Source organism: Montipora foliosa, chromosome 5 (genome assembly GCF_036669935.1).
Source record: "Montipora foliosa isolate CH-2021 chromosome 5, ASM3666993v2, whole genome shotgun sequence".
Lineage (NCBI taxonomy): Eukaryota > Metazoa > Cnidaria > Anthozoa > Scleractinia > Acroporidae > Montipora > Montipora foliosa.
The window spans coordinates 13705722-13724565 of NC_090873.1; the positions used below are offsets into that span (position 1 = coordinate 13705722).

General features: G+C 39.5%; 1 protein-coding gene across 2 annotated transcripts in view; it reads right to left on the minus strand.

Annotated features, from left to right (window-relative positions):
* LOC138003672 (general transcription factor 3C polypeptide 1-like) overlaps window positions 1-18844 on the minus strand; it is a 103782-nt gene that overhangs the window by 55287 nt on the left and 29651 nt on the right. The window contains exons 8-13 of one of the 2 annotated variants that reach the window (XM_068849870.1): window positions 14863-14981; window positions 8829-8998; window positions 6577-6627; window positions 6138-6235; window positions 4096-4160; window positions 2007-2089 (exon numbers count right to left, since the gene is read on the minus strand). In XM_068849870.1, coding sequence (XP_068705971.1) covers window positions 2007-2089; window positions 4096-4160; window positions 6138-6235; window positions 6577-6627; window positions 8829-8998; window positions 14863-14981 — 586 coding nt within the window. The remainder of the gene's footprint in view (window positions 1-2006; window positions 2090-4095; window positions 4161-6137; window positions 6236-6576; window positions 6628-8828; window positions 8999-14862; window positions 14982-18844) is intronic. The other variant, XM_068849869.1, reaches the window with a different exon arrangement.

The window sequence follows — 18844 nt, forward strand, 5'->3', positions numbered from 1 at the left end:
GATCGAGTGAGCCAAATCAGAACACTAAAAACAATATCTAAGACTGAACAATCATTTAATACATGAATTGCATAGACAAAGACTACTGTTAGCTCAGAATATCGCGGGCTTTGAGTCAGACATGAGGCGATTATTGTCCATGTCTCCATGGACAAAAGCCTTGCACCAAAATATCATTACAAGAGTTTCCTCTCCACACTATGGAAAAGGCCCTGTTAAAAACAACTCAACCTTGGTGACGCTGGAACTGTTATTACAACTACACAACTGATTAAGTCGACCAAGTCCAGAAAATAACGCAGACTAATGAGATGCAGGGTCCTAGTGCCAAATGTCACCCCTCTCTGCAATTTTCATGTCACTACCGTCACTAGAAATATCACCTTGGTGTCCTAATAATTATCATGACTCCTCCATTTCATGAAAATAAACCCTCAGGATAATCCTAATAATAACGTTAACTGTGTTGTTCTGAATAGGTAGTTGGAGACTAGACAAGGACACTGCCATGTTTATCCAAATTGACCTTGCATCTTACTACCAGCATTTCTGGACTTCTAATTAAGATCACGGTGGGTGTTGTATTCAGCTGTAACATCGAGTTCTCCCATTTATTCTGTATAATCTTTTGCCGCTTAATTTACTGTCCTTTTTACTTCTACTTGTCCAATGTCCTTATGCTAATTTCTCATCCTAAATATTAAATACCTGCATACTAAATACTCGCTCGAGGTCTCCTGGGGCCAGACACCCTAGAAACTACAGTGGGGCTCACATTTAATTTACCAACTGATTCAGAACTATTACCGGTAATTAGGGTGGGAACTGTACACAAGATCCCAATCTCGACCCCAGAGTTCTTCTCTTCACAAGACCTCTGGGGAACCCTGTGACGAAGTGTCTTCTCGTTGGTTTTCGTGAAGAACAATCAAAAGCGTCTCTACTTGGTGCATTCATGTTAGCACTAGGAGTGAGCAGGCACTGTAATGCCCAAATAGCCAAATTTTGGTTGTAAGAACCCTATGGCGAATGTTCTCCTACACAGAGTTTCCCAGTGCCTTGGGTCGATCCGAGGCTCTGGTGATGAGAATGACAATATCCATGTAGATAAACAGTAGCAACGTGAAACATAAACAGGTCCCTTGATGGAGGAACATGATGTATGTGACTACACTGTGACTCTACTGACCAGGTGCATAAAGCACAAGAGAACGCTGTATCTTAAAGTGCCTATCACCTCAAAAAACTTTTCCACTTTATTTATTCTCTGAAATCGTGTAGTTTTTGAAATCCTTTTATCATGAAATTTAACTTTTTTATTGCGTTTGAAAGACGTTAAAAATGGTCACACTTTGATCAATAACCAAGCAATGAAGGGAAATGGGTGATACCACGTTGACATTGCAAAATTAATTTGCTGTTTTAAAGAACTACATGTATAGATAGTTTTCACCTGACGTTACAGCAGCCATGTTGGTGCACAGAACAATAGGGTGTCTATTATAATGCAAAAGTTGAGCCATAATTTGCTATTGTTTTATGCACCAACATGGTTGTCTCATCACGTGATTGAAAACCATCTATCTTATTGCAAAGCAGTCTGTGACGTCAACCTGGTATCCAACCAATCCCCTTCATTGTTCGGTTATTGATCAGTGTATGACCACTTCTTGTAATTGTTGCCAAAGGTCGTGACAACAGCAGTGATGTCGAAATATTCAAAAAACAAAACGGCCTTTTTTAATGCTTGACAGATTAAAGAAAGCCGTTTTGTTTTTGAAGATTTCGATATTACTCTATTATTTACCGTATACTTTGCAATTACCTACAGGTGGTACACTTGCTTAAAAGTAGCAAAAAAAGAAAGACTTGCTTGTCAGGCCACTGAAAACCAGCTAATTGTTCAGTTTCAACAACAGAATGCCTCATTTTAAACAATTTTTTTCCTTGGTTTGTAACATACTGCCACAATTTGCTCTCATATACTTAAAATGCAAATACTATACCAACCTTTTGCGTCACAAGTTCATGGTTAACAACACTTGACAGTTTCTTGATCAATCCCTCTGCAATACATTCTTCAAGAAACCTAATTTATTGAGAGAAACCCCAGATTGTTAGTGTCAAAATATGACAATACAATATCAATAGGTCAATCACACATTCAAGTAACATTACTATTAAATGGGTTGTAAAATAATATGATCGGCTAATTTAACCCATTGACTCCTAGGAGTGTGATTGCAGCTTATTATATATGCAAAACACGGGTTTTAAGTCTGAAAGCCCAAAACTCCCATGCTGCATATTAATTCTGCAGCGTACACACACAATGCATTCTTAAACTAGTGAGCCTTTGACGTCATTGTTCCCTCGATCCAGCTCTCCCAAGATTTAAAGTTAGTAATGGTGGACCATTAAATTGCAAAATTGCAGTTAAAATAAACAGGTATCTTTTTTAACTTAAGGCTTAAAACGTTGGTCGCTCAGTGTTAAGTTAACATAGTTTTGAAATCCAAAGAAATATAAGAATTGATTTTTTGGTGACAGGGGCACTTAAACAGATTTTACTCTGTCTGACGGCAGACAGTGTTACTCATCAACGGGAGTGGTCCGGGTCAGTTCAGGTGTCAATGGGTTAAAATACATCTTTTATCCAACTTTGAGGTGATATTAAACAAATATGTAATTACTTTCTAATAATAATAATAGTAATTATCGTTATCGTTATCGTTATCGTTATCGTTATCGTTATCGTTATCGTTATTATTGACCACTTCCCATAACGAGCATCTCAGCCTCGATGGAACATCCACAGGGAACTTTAAATTTGAGGACGAGGACGACTATGGGTACAAGTTTTCCGTTCTGAGCATGCGCACTTCGAAAAATGTTGGCCTCCAAACGTCATGCGCATGATCAGCACAGAAAACTCATACTTGTAGTCATCCTCATTTTCTGATCTAAACCCTAATGATAAAGAGAACAAAACATTTTTTTTAAGAATCCCAACTGGATGCGAGCATACCAGTTGGCTGTGCAGCTGAAAAGTTGAACCAGGGACTACACTGTACCAAGAACACCAGTAAACACTGTACCAAGAATGGGTCTTGAGGCAGGGATTTTCCAAATGTTGAGGCAAGTGCCCTGACATCTCAGTAACAATACCTTTAAAGTCAATGCCCAATTTTTTCCACTTCAATTTATGAGAGTCTTAACATGGAATGGTTAAAAACAAGGAACTCTAACTCACAGTATTGGCCCCACAAAACAACATTGTTGTACGTAATTGAGTAGCATTGAAATTCAAGATCTTGTATCAAACCTACAATCAGCGACAAAATTAGTTGACACATTGTGTTTAAACAGTTCCTTTTAAGTGTAAAATAACACTCTAATTTGAATCATGCTCCAAATTATTGATAAGACCCCCCCCTCCCCCATTCAATGTTGTCTATTCGTACTTAAATATCTTGGGAATCTCGCTACAACATTGTGTGGGGGGAAGGGGGCGAATTGGGCTACCTAAGAAGGCTAAAAGATAGAAGAAATGTGGCATAGGGGGTAGAAATGGTCAATGTGTCAACAATTTTGTCGCTGATTGTAGCTTTTAAATAATATTATTAAGCAGGCCATAATCTAAAAGCATTTAGTCCATACATGTACCTAGAATAATAAGGCAGAGTAATTACAGTGTATAGTTACAATTCATATCATATATCATATATCTTTATTTACCCTCGGATTTGTAGAGTAGCTTGGGGTAGCTAATATCTCCGAGCATTTACCCTCCCAACCATAATACACAATAGAAGACAGACCACGACACCGGGAACTACATGCCCTACTCTTTACGACAAGTGTGCGGGTTCTTTTATGTCCCACAGGATTATGAACATTGAAGAGTTGTGAGACGGGACCTCCGGCTTATCGTCCTTATCCGAGAAGACTAAAGAGTCTAACCATTTGCAGATGTAATTGCAAAGGCAACACTTTCTCCTCAGTTATTTAAAGACCCTGAGTGTTGGTCTGGCCGGAGTTGAACTCACGACCTCCCGTATGACAGCCCGGTGCCAACCCTGCTACATTCATTACCTGTACACAACTTTCCTGTCAATTTTTCCTTCCTGTCCTTCTTCTAACTCACTAGACATTATGTCCTGAAACATATGACATATGAGGGGATATTACATGTACATATTGAGGAGAATCGGGGCGGCTTAAGCCTAGATGGTTTACACTGCGACATAAGCATAAGCATGAGCTTTATAAACCAGGAGTGACTTAAGCATAAGCAAACGAAAAAGGAATCGTTTCCATTTTCTTATGCTTATGCTTATGTCACATTAATAACATTATTTTACATTTACATTTATTAGGTCGGTAAGAACCGTTCGGTTATCACACCAACCATAAAAAAAAAACAAATATCAATATATAAAATGATGATTTAAAAATTTAAATAAAGAAAACTATATTAAACTAAATATAACTATTTTAAGAAAAGCTGTTTACCTATATTTGAAGGTTTCTAAGGAGGAGGATGAAACAATAGCCTCAGGGAGGCAGTTCCAGTCCGTTATAGTTTTTCGAAAAAACGAAAATTTAAAAACGTCTTTACTTGCATATGGCACGCGAAATTTAAATTGATGGGTTCCCCTCGTACGACTCTCAGGATGTGGATGTTTCGGGTATCGATATCAATAAGACCATGAGTTAGTTTATACATGAGCGTTAATCTAGCCTGCCTTCTTCTCGTTTCCAGCGTGGCCCACCTTAAGTCTTTAATCATGTCCATAACTGTACTATGTGTAAACCGCGTGCAACATAAACATAAGCATAACACCAAGGTGTCAGCTGTTTTTGATGCCACTGGATAGTCCAGTTAATAGTGCCTAAGATGGCGTCTGAAGGTGCCGCTTTTTACGAGAAACTTGTTGAGGCGGTTCGCAATTATCACTTCCTTTACGACAAATCAGATAAAGCATCCTGAAATAAAATTATCGGTCCGCTGTAGTAACTGTTGCAGTTCCCGTAAGGAATTATGAAAGTGTCCTTGTTCTTTCCTCTTTTGGAAAATATTCCTTATCCAACAGGACCTCTTTCTGTTTTCTCGTTTTCTGTCTTGTCACCATCACCTTGTTCTATGTAACAACAATAGAAGTTGGAAACGTGGCTCGTCCCATTGTCACTTCACTTATGCTTTGCACAAGTAACAAGTGTGACCTTTGTTATGCTTATGCTTATGTTTAAGCTTATGCATATTTCAAAGTGTAAACCAGGCTTTCCCCGTTATCAACTGTGCCTTCCACCTCTGCGACACGGGTTCAACCCTTGGCCCCGAGGTTATTTGTGGGTTAAGTTTCAGTCAATCTCAATTTGACTCTGAGGGTTTTTCTCTGTGTACTCCACTTTTCCTCCCTCATCAAAATGTACTCTTACTCAATCACATCCAGCTGAAGGTGGATAGGGGTAACGTCTGGTATCCTTCCCTTTCATTGAAATGAATTAATGAAGTTGCATGGTATTATGATTTTTCCTTGTAGAGTTATGCTTTCGCCAGAATTTCATAAGTTAATATACAGTTTTATCCAGAATCACAATGACTTGACATGTTTGACAGTTCACTTATTACGTCCAGAAAATAATTAAGGCATCTACATGTAATATTAGATGCACACCCAATTCTGACATCCAACGGGAACTAAAAAAAGACATGGATTTGCGGACAATTTCCAGGGATTTTGGCAGTTGATAAATTGCTTATGATGTTATGGACAGCTGAGCATATAATGCACATCACAAAAATCTCATATCCTAGATGAGGTAGGTACAAAAATCGGACTGAATCAACTCGGATTGCTCACCTCGGATCGACGTACATGTACACTGTACGAAAATTGACAAGGCCTTGAGAAATCACAGTGAAACTGCAGCAAATGCCGAATAGTTTGGGCTTACAAAACCGTTTTCACTGGATCCGAGGTAAGCAATCCGAGTTAATCCGCTTCGACTTTTCTACCTGCAATCCAAGATTCACTTGCAGAATAAAGATATTCCTAAATATCTCACAAAATGAAGATAGTGGGTTTGGTTTTGTTGAAACTCAGGTTTGAGCCACCTTAAAAAGCCCTTACCTTCTGAAATGGGAAGCATCCCTCAACAACCTTCTTGTTCTCAATGTACTCGAGTATAAGTTGCTTCCTTCTTAGTTTTCTGTATGTTACTCGTTTAACTACAAACAGCAAAGACAAATACCAGTTTCTTTCACGAAATCCGACAGACTTCAACCAGTCACTAGCCAGCACTTGACATCATAGATAAATGCAGTCAACAGACTGAGGATTTTTAGTTAATTTCAAATTAAGACCTGTCTCAGCACTCTAGCCATGAAAGGAATACCCGTACTTAGAAAATTAATACACCATCACCACCTGATTTGCAATTGCCTTTAGTTTAAAAAGAAATCTCTCTTTTAATTTTGCCCTTGTGGTATAAACCTGGAGTCAAAAATAATCAGGTGCTTTAATCTGCAACATTTTAATTCCTTCTAACAGTAATAATTATCACTCATACCTATCATAGATTTATTCCTTGGTGGAATCTTAATTTCTTTCTGATCCAGACCTTCACAAGAGAGTAACAACACATGAGTTAAGGTTTATTCATTCTGGTTTATTATACCCATGCCCTCTCCCTCCCGTTTTAAGAAAACATCCCAGCAATATTTACATGTAAAATCTTATTTGAAGACTCATTTTACCAAGCCAAACTATTAGAATTAATATAACATTAGAACTTAAACCTTTACTTGTATCAGGATTTTATGTAATGATTACAATGTACTGTACATGTCACTTTCTGTAAGTTGAAGATGCGATATGCCGACACTGACCTTGGTATTGTAAACTACAGTATTTATTTGAAAGACAAATCCAGTGTTTGCAAGTGTTAAACCATTGTTTTTGTAGCACAAGACATCAAAACAAACCAAAACGTTACGTAAATCAGGCGAATGATGCACCAGGTATATAACCACAAATTATAATGACAGAAACACTTCAATTGTTTTCTTCCATGAATTATTTGTGAGATTAGTAATTACTGGGTTGCCGTAGGCATCCCAGTCGAAAAATGGGTAGATTATTATTATTTTTTTTTTTTTCCGTGTCGGTAAAAGTCTTGCCCGTCACTCCCCTGCTAAGTGGTGTCTTTCTGCATAGAGCCTTCTGTCCGTATTTTCTTAGGACAGAGAGGGTAGTGGAAATGCGCAGACTTCTCTGGTGGACACAGTAGAATGATAAACTTAACCTGCAATGGCGTCGAAAGTCATGTAACGCAAATGACGTTTTAGTGGATCTTAAACAAAATATACCCTTATGGAGCTCAATAATGGAAAGTCAGTTGGATAAACTAGGCAGGCGGTGAAAACAAATCCCTGGAATCGTAAAAGCGACGAGTAATGGACTTCGACAACAATCTATCGCCCGTCGAGCAGAAATCAAAGTGAGCTGTATTTACCTGAAGTACATGGTAATTTGACACGATTGAGTTTCTTGTCTTCACGCACGCAATGAAATAGGAAGAGGTTTTCGCCTCTAAGAGCAAATATGTTGTTTGTTTCAATAAATTTTTCGCTGGAAAAGGATTCTGTGGTATTTTCTGCCCTTGTGAATTATAATATCATGTTGTGTATTGAATTTTCGAGCTTAAAGTTGAAATGTGATATGAGAGAAGTTTTTTAGTATTGCTCTGTAAGCAGGAAGGGTTCACAGGCCTGTTGGAAGAGTGCTTGAGTTTCAACAAAATGAGCCCCAAAATCAGTGAAAAATTGTGACGCAGATGAATAATAAAGTAGCTGCTATTTCCAAAATGATGGAATTACCTGGTGATAAATAACGTCGTACGCGTCTTGGAGAGTAAATTTTGACTTTGCATAAACAAGAGTTGGGCGATTGTGATCTTTGTTTTGACTTCGCTCATTTCAGTGTCAAACTTTATAACACTTGACAGAAAAAGAAACTTACAAAAACCCGGTATCTTGCCATAATTTGACACAGATACTTCACTGTTTGGCGACTAAACATACCGCGGTAACTTAATCACGGCGCCCGCTGAATTCCGGCATGTCACTTTCGATTTTGCGATTTATTTGAACGTAGCAAAAATCTCCCAAAATGTTTGTCGCTGATCGTAACTTTTTATATTCTATATTCATGGTTCAAAATAAATATTGTTTTCATGTCGTAAATATTTTACTCTCGATCGACCGTTCCGGAAACTGCCTTCTGCTCTTTGTAAAAACTGTGTAAGAATAGTTATTTGCTTTTGCATCAATATTTGTTTTGCATAGAGCAAGCTAACAAAAGCTGTACTTTGCTGAGTTCGCATTTGTTAGCGTTCATAGTATTTTCGGTCAGATCCTTGTGTTTTGGGAGGGGTTTATTGTTTTTGGTCTCCCATCCTAATACTAACCCCGCCCGAAAGGGCTTAACATCAGTGAATTTTAGTGTTACAAAGCATTCAGACGCTCGGAGGGCACACTTGTGGTGAAAAGAAGTTGTGAGGGAACTTGAAAATTATCAACATCTCAGCCCAGAAGCCAATGTTTCTCGCTTCTCTTTTATTTGTTATTCTTCGGAGACTTGAATGCTGTATTTCAATACCACACAATTCAGTGCCTTCTGATTTTCTGTAACACGTACCACAGGCAACCCAGTGTATGCTTCACGGAAGCATCTCGTTAATTCTGGGTTTCGGTGTGGTGTACAAGGTACTAAGTATCCGCAATGAGTTATCAATAAACTGTAAACAAATTATTAATTTACCTTCTGAAGTAGCAGGAGATGGGGAGGGTGCTTGCAAAGGTGTGTCTTGACTAAGAGATTTGGGGTCTTGTTGCTCCAATGTTTTCTTTTCCATTTGTTTGAGTTGATCCTGTACTTCTTTCACTTTCTTCGTTTGGATGTTACTAGCCACAAATGGAGTTGCAACAATCCTAAGCACAAGCAAACAAATAATTACATGTAAGTTTACACAAAAATTTAAACTTTTGCATTCAATTTGAATGATCGGTGGCCAAGAAAAACACATTATGGAAATGTATTTCGAGAAGCATCAACTATGTTACTTTGTTAGCTGTCCACATGGATGTTGAGCTTAATCCTGGTCCCTTGCAGAAGAAACGAATTCATTCGCTGACCTGTCTACCTGCAATTTCTACAATATCTGGCCTGGTCTCGTATACAAGTGATAAACTATTCTCTACGAATTATGCTGACACCCGCCATGTTGGATTTTGTGGTTCTTATTATTCGGATTTCTACCATCGATTTTCTTATCGGCCTTGTTTATTGCCATTATTGTCGACCTACAGGAGGTGCTGCGCTGGCCGTCTAGTTAGGGAAAGGAGAGTTAGAAACATTCACAGAATTGAATCCCTGGTTTCCTAAGCACGCGTTACCCAAGGAAGGGATAATTTGCATAAAGGATCCACTTCAAATAACCTCTGCGTCGTTACACCTGTGAATAATTATAAACAATCACTTATCTTCTAACATTACTTTGACTAACTCTTCACTTCATAAAAATTCATTCGTCAATCCACATTCAAGTTTTCTTAACTTTGCTTAACTTTTCTCTAACAGATCTAGAATCTTCAATTCTAGATCTGTTAGAAACAAGATCAAGAGCATTATTGATTACATCGTAGAAAATGACATTGGCCTGTGCACCGTTACCGAGACCTGGTTAAATGAAGATGAGTCCGTCAGTATTGCTCAGTTATCTGTGGCCGGTTATTTCTTCAAGAATTTTTCTCGACAATCGCAAAACCGTGGTGGTGGAACTGGGATTCTGTTTCGAGACTCTGTCAACGTTTCATTAGTGGATGGGATTTAGGAAAACAAGTCCTTCGAATATTCTGAGTGGATTGTTAAAGTGCACGATCACTCAATGAGACATATAATAGTGTATCGACCTCCATATTCTTTGTTACATCCTGTTTCTACCTCTACTTTCTTTCATGAATTCTCTTAGTTTTTAGAGAATGTTGTTATGTGTTCAACTTTCATTTTGATGACCTCTGTGACAATGAAACCAAGAAATTTATGGATTTACTGAAAACGTTTAGTCTTTCGCAACACATCTCCAGCCCGACTCATTATTTTATCGGGTCATACTTTGGATCTTTAATTATTACTCGTTCGTCGGATGTTGTTCTTGCTTTTGACCTAAAGCTACTTTTCCCAGATCCGATCACTTTATTATTCAGTGTCCTACTGGCTTCCAGCGACCAGCTTTATCATACAAAGAATTAATTTTTCGTAAACTCAAAAATATTGATATAGCTGAATTCTCCGCTGATATTGCTTCTTCCATGCTTTGTTCAAGGGTACACTGGGACAACATTGATGCACTCTCTGACTGCTTTAACATGACCCTTACTGACATTTTGGACAAGCATGCCCAGCTTAAAACAAGGATTATGATAAATCGTCCAAGGATTGTGTGGTGTAATGATGACATTAAACAACTCAACCGTAAACGTCATCGCCTTGAAAAGAGAGCCTTGAAAACTGGCGACTGGGATAATTACTATAAAGTTCGTAATCAGTACTCTGAACTTATTAAATCTGCACATGTGAATTATTATTCAAACCTAATTGATCAGTGTGCGGGTGACTCTCGCAAGCTATTTCGTGTGGTAAATTCTTTGTCCAGGGAACCACTTTAGACAGCTCTTCCAGAGCACGATGATCCCACTAAGCTAGCAAACGATTTTGGTACCTTCTTCGTCCAAAAAATTGAAATCATAAAGGAAAATCTTGACAAGTTTCAAGTTCAAGAGCCTCGACTTGCTCCTGTTACTCCAAAGGAGAATCTGGAGAGTTTTTCTTCGCTATCCATAGAAGTGTGTAAGATTACTCGAGAATCCTCCAATGCCTCTTGTCAGTTGAATCCTGTTCCTAAATGTACATGGCTAGTGAATTCCTGTCGTGATGTATTAGCACCCTCTATCACTGAGATGGTTAATCTCTCTCTTCTCAGTGGTTGCGTTCCAGAAAATTGGAGAACCCGCTGTTGTCATCCCGCTATTGAAAAAACCTGGACTTGATTTGGTCTACAAAAATTTCCGTCCAGTCAGTAATCTTCCATTCATTTCCAAGGTAGTGGGAAAGGCTGCTCGTCAACAACTTCTCGCCCACTGTGAGAAAAATGCCCCTCTTCCTAAATTCCAGTCCAGCTTCCGTAAGTATCACTTCACAGAGACTGCTCTATTAAAGGTTCAAAATGACATCAAAATGAGTATGGATAATAAGGAAGTGACACTTCTCGTACTTTTGGACCTAAGTGCTGCTTTTGATACCATTGAACATTCCATTCTTCTGAATATTTTGCAACAGGATTTTGGAGTCGTCCAAACTGCTTTAAATTGGTTCGACTCATTTCCCTCTGGTTGCCAACAACGTATACTTGTCGGTGATAAGACTTCCGACGACTTCAATCTGAACTGTGGTGTCCCCCAGGGTAGTTGTATGGGACCTGTTTTATTTACTCTCTATGTCTCCCACCTTTTTAACATTATTTCTCAGCACGTCCCTCCCGTCCATCGTTATGCTGACAATACCCAGATTCACCTCTCCTTCCAACCTTGTTCTATCCATTCCCAAATTAACGCTGTCTCTGTGATTGAAAAGTGCATCGCTGATGTTCGCTCTTGGTTTATTGGAAATCAATTAATGATCAATGACACGAAAACTGACTTTCTAATTGTTGGCACCCGTCAACAACTTGAAAAAACATCTATTGAATCTATCATCATTGGTGACACCGTCATTAAACCTTTAGAAAGTGTCCGGAACCTCAGGTCCTGGTTCGATGCTCATACATGTATGCGAATGAATGTTCACATAGGCAAGATTTGTAGCAAGGCTTTTCGCGGACTATACAATATAAGACACATCAGAAAATTCCTTACCGTGCAATCTACAGAGACACTGATCCATGCCTTTGTATCTTTGCACCTTGATTACTGTAACGCACTTCTATTTGGTCTGCCTAAATGTCAGCTTGATTGTTTCTAGAAAGTACAGATTATGCCGCGGCTAGAGTAATTTTTCAGATGGCGAAATTTGATCATATCACACCTGCTCTTATCGACTTACATTGGCTTCCAGTAATGTATAGAGTTCAGTTCGCATTGCTCCTTTTTGTTTACGAGTCACTACACAACCAAAGTCCATACTAATAATAATAATAATAATAATAATAATAATAATAACAACTTTATTCCTATAGCGGTATATACAAAAGCTCTATATCGCTTTACAAACTAATTAATATCTAACAATAGCACTAAAAACAAAGATCAATTCAAAACAAGTCTAAAAAGATAAGTTTTCAATCTGGATTTAAAGACATCGACTGACCGACTTAATTTAATGTCCAAGGGAATTTCATTCCAGTGTTTTGGGGCAGCAACCGAAAAGGCCTTGTCCCCATAGCTCTTCAGGCGCACCTTCGGTACTTCTAAGAAGTGTTTGCCAGCTGACCTAAGATTTCTTGAAGGGTTGTATGGGACTATAAGTTGACTTAGATACCAAGGCGCCAGATTATTGAGAGCTTTAAAGGTTAACAATAATACTTTAAAGGTAATTCGCTGCTCAATGGGTAACCAGTGTAACTCCTTAAGAACGGGGCAAATGTGCGCTGAGTGAGCCCTAGGTTGCCCAGCTACAAGGCGTGCAGCGCAGTTTTGAATGCGCTGGAGCTTCTGAATCACATACTTCGGTGACCCAAGGAGCAACGAGTTACAATAATTGTCAAGTCGACAGGTAACATAAGCACGGACGAGGGACTTACTACATTAAAGATCTTTTATCCCTGAATCCAGCTACTAATTATGCTCTTCGTTCGTTTGCACAATCTTTTCTGTTCATTCCAAAAGTCAATTGCTCTACACTTGGGGATCGGGCCTTTGCTCATACTGCACCTGTTTTATGGAACTCGCTGCCTTTAACTATAAAAACAAGTAGCAGCCTTGCCATTTTAAAAAGCGACCTAAAACATTTCTTTTCAAAAAAGCTTTTAATTTGTTGGAATAACATGTTTAATTTTAATTTAGTTTGGAATTTTTCGAATTTCATTTTCTCTTAGATTTTACTGTAGCGTAACATATCATTGTTATTATTATAGCTTTCAAGGATTTTTTTTAAATTTATTGTTTATTCATTTAATTTAATTTAATGTAAAGCCCTTTTTAATATTCTCCTATAGTTTTAGCGCTATACAATTTCATTATCATTATCATTATTAGTTTCTCAACTGTGTTGTTATGGTACTGTACATTGACCACCTTTCGTTACGAAGGGCCAACGCTACGAACGTTAGCGTTATTTCTCTACCAGGGTCAATTTCTGGTGACTTGATATAAAAGTAACGTTTCAGTAAAAGTAATGTTTAAGTAAAAGTAATACAATGTATCTGTAAGGTTCATACTACCGGGAGATAATAAATTCCAGGAATGAAATGATATATGAAATAAATCATATATTGAACTGTGGATATGAAATCAAGTCTAGCTATGATCCTCACAGTAACATGTGTGGCAATTTACATGTAGCAATTGCGCATAGAAGCCTGAAAAACATTTTTTAGGCTTCTCTATGCAATTGCTAAATTGGTGTCCGTGAGTGCGAGGATCATAGCTTTACTTGATTTCATATCTGCAGTTCAGTAAATGATTCATTTCATATATCATGTATGGTCAGTCATGGGTTCAAACCCCATTGAAGTCCTAAATTTTTCAGGCTTCTCTACACAATTGCTAAAATTGCATCCATAACTGTGAGGATCATATCTTTACTTCAGTAAAATTCCAGGAGTTTTCCAGGGTATAAAAAAAACAATCCAAGACCCCAAACTTGGAAATTTCACATCAATTTTCCTTTAGAACAAATAGCTTACAGTACCACTCAAAGGTAAGTTGACAGTCTCAATGCGATCCTTGAAACTTGATTCTTGTGTCGCAAAGGTCAAGACGTTCCAGTTTCAAGGCTTGACAATCGAGAGTCGAGAGTCGAGAAAGATGAACTTTGGAATAAGCATAAATTCAAAAAGGACTCGAGAAAGCGATTTAGGTTTTGAAGAAATGAACAATTCTGCTAACGGAGCTTTGTATGCAATATTCATGTCGACTCTATTAAAGCAGGCTTCCAATGTTCTTGTCTGGAACAAAAAAAAATTTTTCTTTTTCTTCTGTATGTAGAATGAAAATGTCCCAATCTTATTTACTTTTTCTGAAAAAAAAAAATACACAAGTTTCCTCTCAGTGTATGAAGAGAACCTTTATCATAGCTTTCTCAGTCCTTTTTTTAACATCTCATTCATCATCAGTAAGCTATAGCTCCTCAACATTTTTATTTACCAACTCCATTTTTGAGAAAAAAACAAATACTACAACTAATATAAATTCAAGGAATTTTCCAGGAGTTGATGCCAAAATTGAACTTCAAGGAGTTTTCCAGGGCACTGGAAGAAATGTTAAAACCTCCAGGAATTTTCCAGGAATTCCAGGAGTAGTGTGAATCCTGTCAATATGATGGTTCAATCCCCCATTCACCCCTTACTGTAGGTGCCACACCTTCTCCTCCCCCCATTGAAAAGTAAAATCGTCTGGAGTTAGGCAGGACTGGAGGCAAATTGTTGGGGTTTGAGTGTACCTACATGTATATGTACATGTTGTTAACCATTTAGCGTCCTGAGAGGAAACTTAATTGTATATTATACTGTCTAATGCCACACAATTTCACTTGTCAATGGGGCGAGGGGAATGGATCAATGTATTTTGCTGTGACTTACCAAGCAACTTTAGTTTTTGCTACATCTTGAAGAACCTCTTGCACTAACTTCTTCCTTTTCATGTCATTGACAATGTTTCTTAACTCTCTGATGGGAAGCTTGACTGCTCTCTGGCATAACTGAACAAAAGAAGAGAAAGATAATCATGTCACTAAAAATCAATAGTAACAGTACAGGTGACCTCTTACTGACATCAGATGTACACTAAACATTGGCAGGATAGGTACATGTGTACTACTTGAAGAAAAGCCCACATTAGGTGAGGGAGTCAAAAACCTAAAAACGCTGTATATGAGGTCGGATAGCACAGGAGTGAAACGGGGAGGGGACAAAGTTTGGTCAGAGACCACGACACAAGCTAAGTGTCGGACTCCTCTGGTATATGAGCAGGAGAGGGGACACGAACAGGGGCATCACATGGCACAGTGGACAGCTGTGGCGATGCCAGAGGGGGTAACTCTGGAGGTACAGGTGGAGGCTTGTCATCATTGTCACAAACGGCAGGAGGACCAGGACGCATGGATAGACATAATAACGGAGGGAGGCATGATGTAGCACTCCAACAATTTGACTTTGTAGGAAGTGGCTCTGTGTTGTTTACCAATGAACTTCTTCACAAAGCATCAAGGGCAGTCAATGGAAACAACAATACAGTACAATACAATACATACTTAATTGACCGCTCCTCATAGGGGCTTTTCAGGGCCAATGAAACAACGAAACGACAGAAGAGAACAACAACAACAACAACAGTTAAGAATCCCAACTGGCTGGAGGTAAACTAGTTGGCTATTTACATTTGCAGCTGAGAAGTTGAACCAGGGACTACCAAGGTCAAATTCAACAATGGTCAGAGCGGGTCGTGAACCCAGGATCTCCAGATCTCAAGGCAAGTGCCCTAACCACTGAGCCACACTGCCTCCAAAATAGAACAATTTCTGCACAAGACTTGTCTTTGTCCAGGACGAGGTAGACAATATCTACTATTTGGAGGGGAAGCATGTCAAAGACAAAACCACAGACCTCATTTGACGTCTCGCTATAGGCATGGTTACTGGAAGGAGGTTTGTATTAGGTTTGTCAAGTACGAGGTGGTAGTCAGACAATGGCAACAGTGTTCGTAATTACGTTGTGTCCACAATTCGCAAGATGATAGGCCAACTTGGGTTACAGGTCATCCACCGATTCTTATCACATAAGCTTCTCTTCAAGTTCATGGTCGGCATTCTCGGTGACAGGGAACCTTGTGGTTCTTAACAGGACAACCTCAAGTGTGATGTTCAGAGGGTTAAGAGTGTCATTGTTGCACAGAGAAAAACAAGTCAGGCACAGGACCTAAGAGTATAACTGCTCTTGGAGCCTCGAGTGGATACAAACCAACAATTAATTGTGTGAGTGCATCTCCGAGGGTTTCTTGTTTCTCAAAGGACTAAGATTAGTTGATGGTTTCACCAGATCATGTCAGTGGCGAAGGAGACACCTGCAGCCTCAGACGGATCATTGGAAGATTGTGAAACCACGGAGGTCAGAAACGAGGTTTAGGGAGGCACAGGTGTGGTAGGCGGATGTCACATGGGAAATAAGTACCATCTGGAACCGATGGCAAGATGGATGGTTCAGCTTGATGTGAAGGGCAGTGAGGAGGCCATCCAGGATGGATCTGTGCATGAAGATTGTTTCAACAGCTGGAACAAACAAATGGTTGAAAGTGTTTGACCCCAAGAACTCCATCACAAGCGATGGTGACAGAGCTAAGGCAGCGCTTAACGTCATAAATAATAGTGAGATTCTTGGAAGGTCACGTTCCTTGTTTGAGGTGGACATGGTCATGCAAAGGCCAGGACAGTAACCAGGCTGATCTGGTGGTGAAAAGGCAAGGAGGACCAAACGGAGGGAGGCATGATGAAGCACTCCAACAATTTGACTTTGTAGGAAGTGGCTCTGTGTTGTTTACCAATGAACTTCTTCACAAAGCATCAAGGGCAGTCAATGGAAACAACAATACAGTACAATGCAATACATACTTAATTGACCGCTCCTCATAGGGGCTTTTCAGGGCCAATGAAACACAACGAAACGACGGAAGAGAACAACAACAACAACAACAACAACTGTTAGAAATCCCAACTGGCTGGAGGTAAACTAGTTGGCTATTTACATTTGCAGCTGAGAAGTTGAACCAGGGACTACCAAGGTCAAATTCAACAATGGTCAGAGTGGGTCTTGAACCCAGGATCTCCAGATCTCAAGGCAAGTGCCCTAACCACTGAGCCACACTGCCTCCAAAATAGAACAATTTGTGCACAAGACTTGTCTTTGTCCAGGAGGAGGTAGACAATATCTACTATTTGGAGGGGAAGCATGTCAAAGACAAAACTACAGGCCTCCTTTGACGTCTTGCTATAGGCATGGTTACTGGAATGACGTTTGTATTGAGTTTGTCAAGTATAATAGTGAGCTTCTTGGAGGGTCACGTTCCTTGTTTGAGGTGGACATGGTCTCTGCAAAGGCCAGGACAGTCACTTTGAATCTGTAACCAGGCTGATCTGGTGGTGAAAGGGAGGTTCAACTTGCTGTTGATGATATCCTGGATTGAGATGCTACGCACACCAGAATCTTCCATTTCGTGGTTAAAGTTGGGAGTTGGGCTCAGTGCAGTTGGGTGAGTTATGGCTAATGACGTCCGAAGGTAACTTGGCCTTTGAAACCAAGTGTTGAAGGGAGACTTGTTAATGGCTGACAGTTGTTAGAAAGAAAGTCACTCGAGAGCTAGCAGAGAATTTCCCTTGGCATGCATAGCTTGTTAATGGCTTGAACACAGGGTTTTTTATCAGTTATTAAAGACAGATGTGGGGTGCTGCGACTGGATGATAAAGGGAAGAAGTGCTTGACAGCAGCAGTGATACATAGGGCTTCAATTTCACAGGGAAGCTAGGTGAATTGATGATTGTGCAATTTCGCAGAGTGGTTGTCAGGCGAGATATAGAAGGTTGCACTGAGGCCTGTTTTGGTAAGGGATCCATCAGTAACAATCCAAAGAATGTCTGAAGGGTGAGGGAGAACTATCGCCATAGTACTTTAGGGAGGACTGAGACAGGGGAATGTGATAGAATGCACGGGTGAGGTCGCTTTTTATCATGAAGCACCATGGAGTGATGGTGCACAGGGTTGTGTCTACATCTGGTATTAGTGAATTGCAAAGCGCATTGAGGTTGGGTGATTGCTCAGCAATGACACAGCGGGAAACGATACAGGCTGAAGGATGTGTGGCTGGTCATCTTCATCCAGGAAGAGATGGCACATCATCGGTGTAGTTAGACTCCTCGTCATCAAGGGCAGACATGAAGCATGATCGACACAGGTACAGTGTGTAGGTACAGTCCTCCAGGTTAGATTGGGAGTCCATGGTTGGGATGACAGCTTGTAGTAGAGGTGAGGTGGTAACTACCTGGATCTCATAGCAGAGGTGTAGGCAACTTTGGTGTCAGCAGCTGTACAGATTTCTTGGAGGAGAGAATCATCATCATTTATTTGCCTTTATGTGTATAACAGATTTTAAAAAAGCATACAGCAGGTTGTTAGGCGAGGAGACCTCAGGAAACCACCAGGCTTATAGGAGAGGCCACCTCGACATCACAATATTAAACAAAAATAAGAGCTGTGAAGGAGTGCGGCAGGAACTAACTCAGAAACTATTTTAATAAAAACTCTAGCACTTTGTTCTTAAACATAGGAAAGCTTGACAAATTGGTAATAGAGGCAGGAAGACAGTTCCAGACCCTAGGTCCTTGGTAAAGAATTGTGAACTTCTTAATGTTCGTGCGACAGGAATGCACACGATAATTACCGGCTGTTCTTGTGTCATATTTATGGACTTGACTGTTTGTCATAAACAGATTAAAGAAAAGTGGAGGCAGCAGATTATTGTGGTAGCGGAACATGAATTTAGCAATATCGAGGGTATTGAGTTGGAAGATGTCTA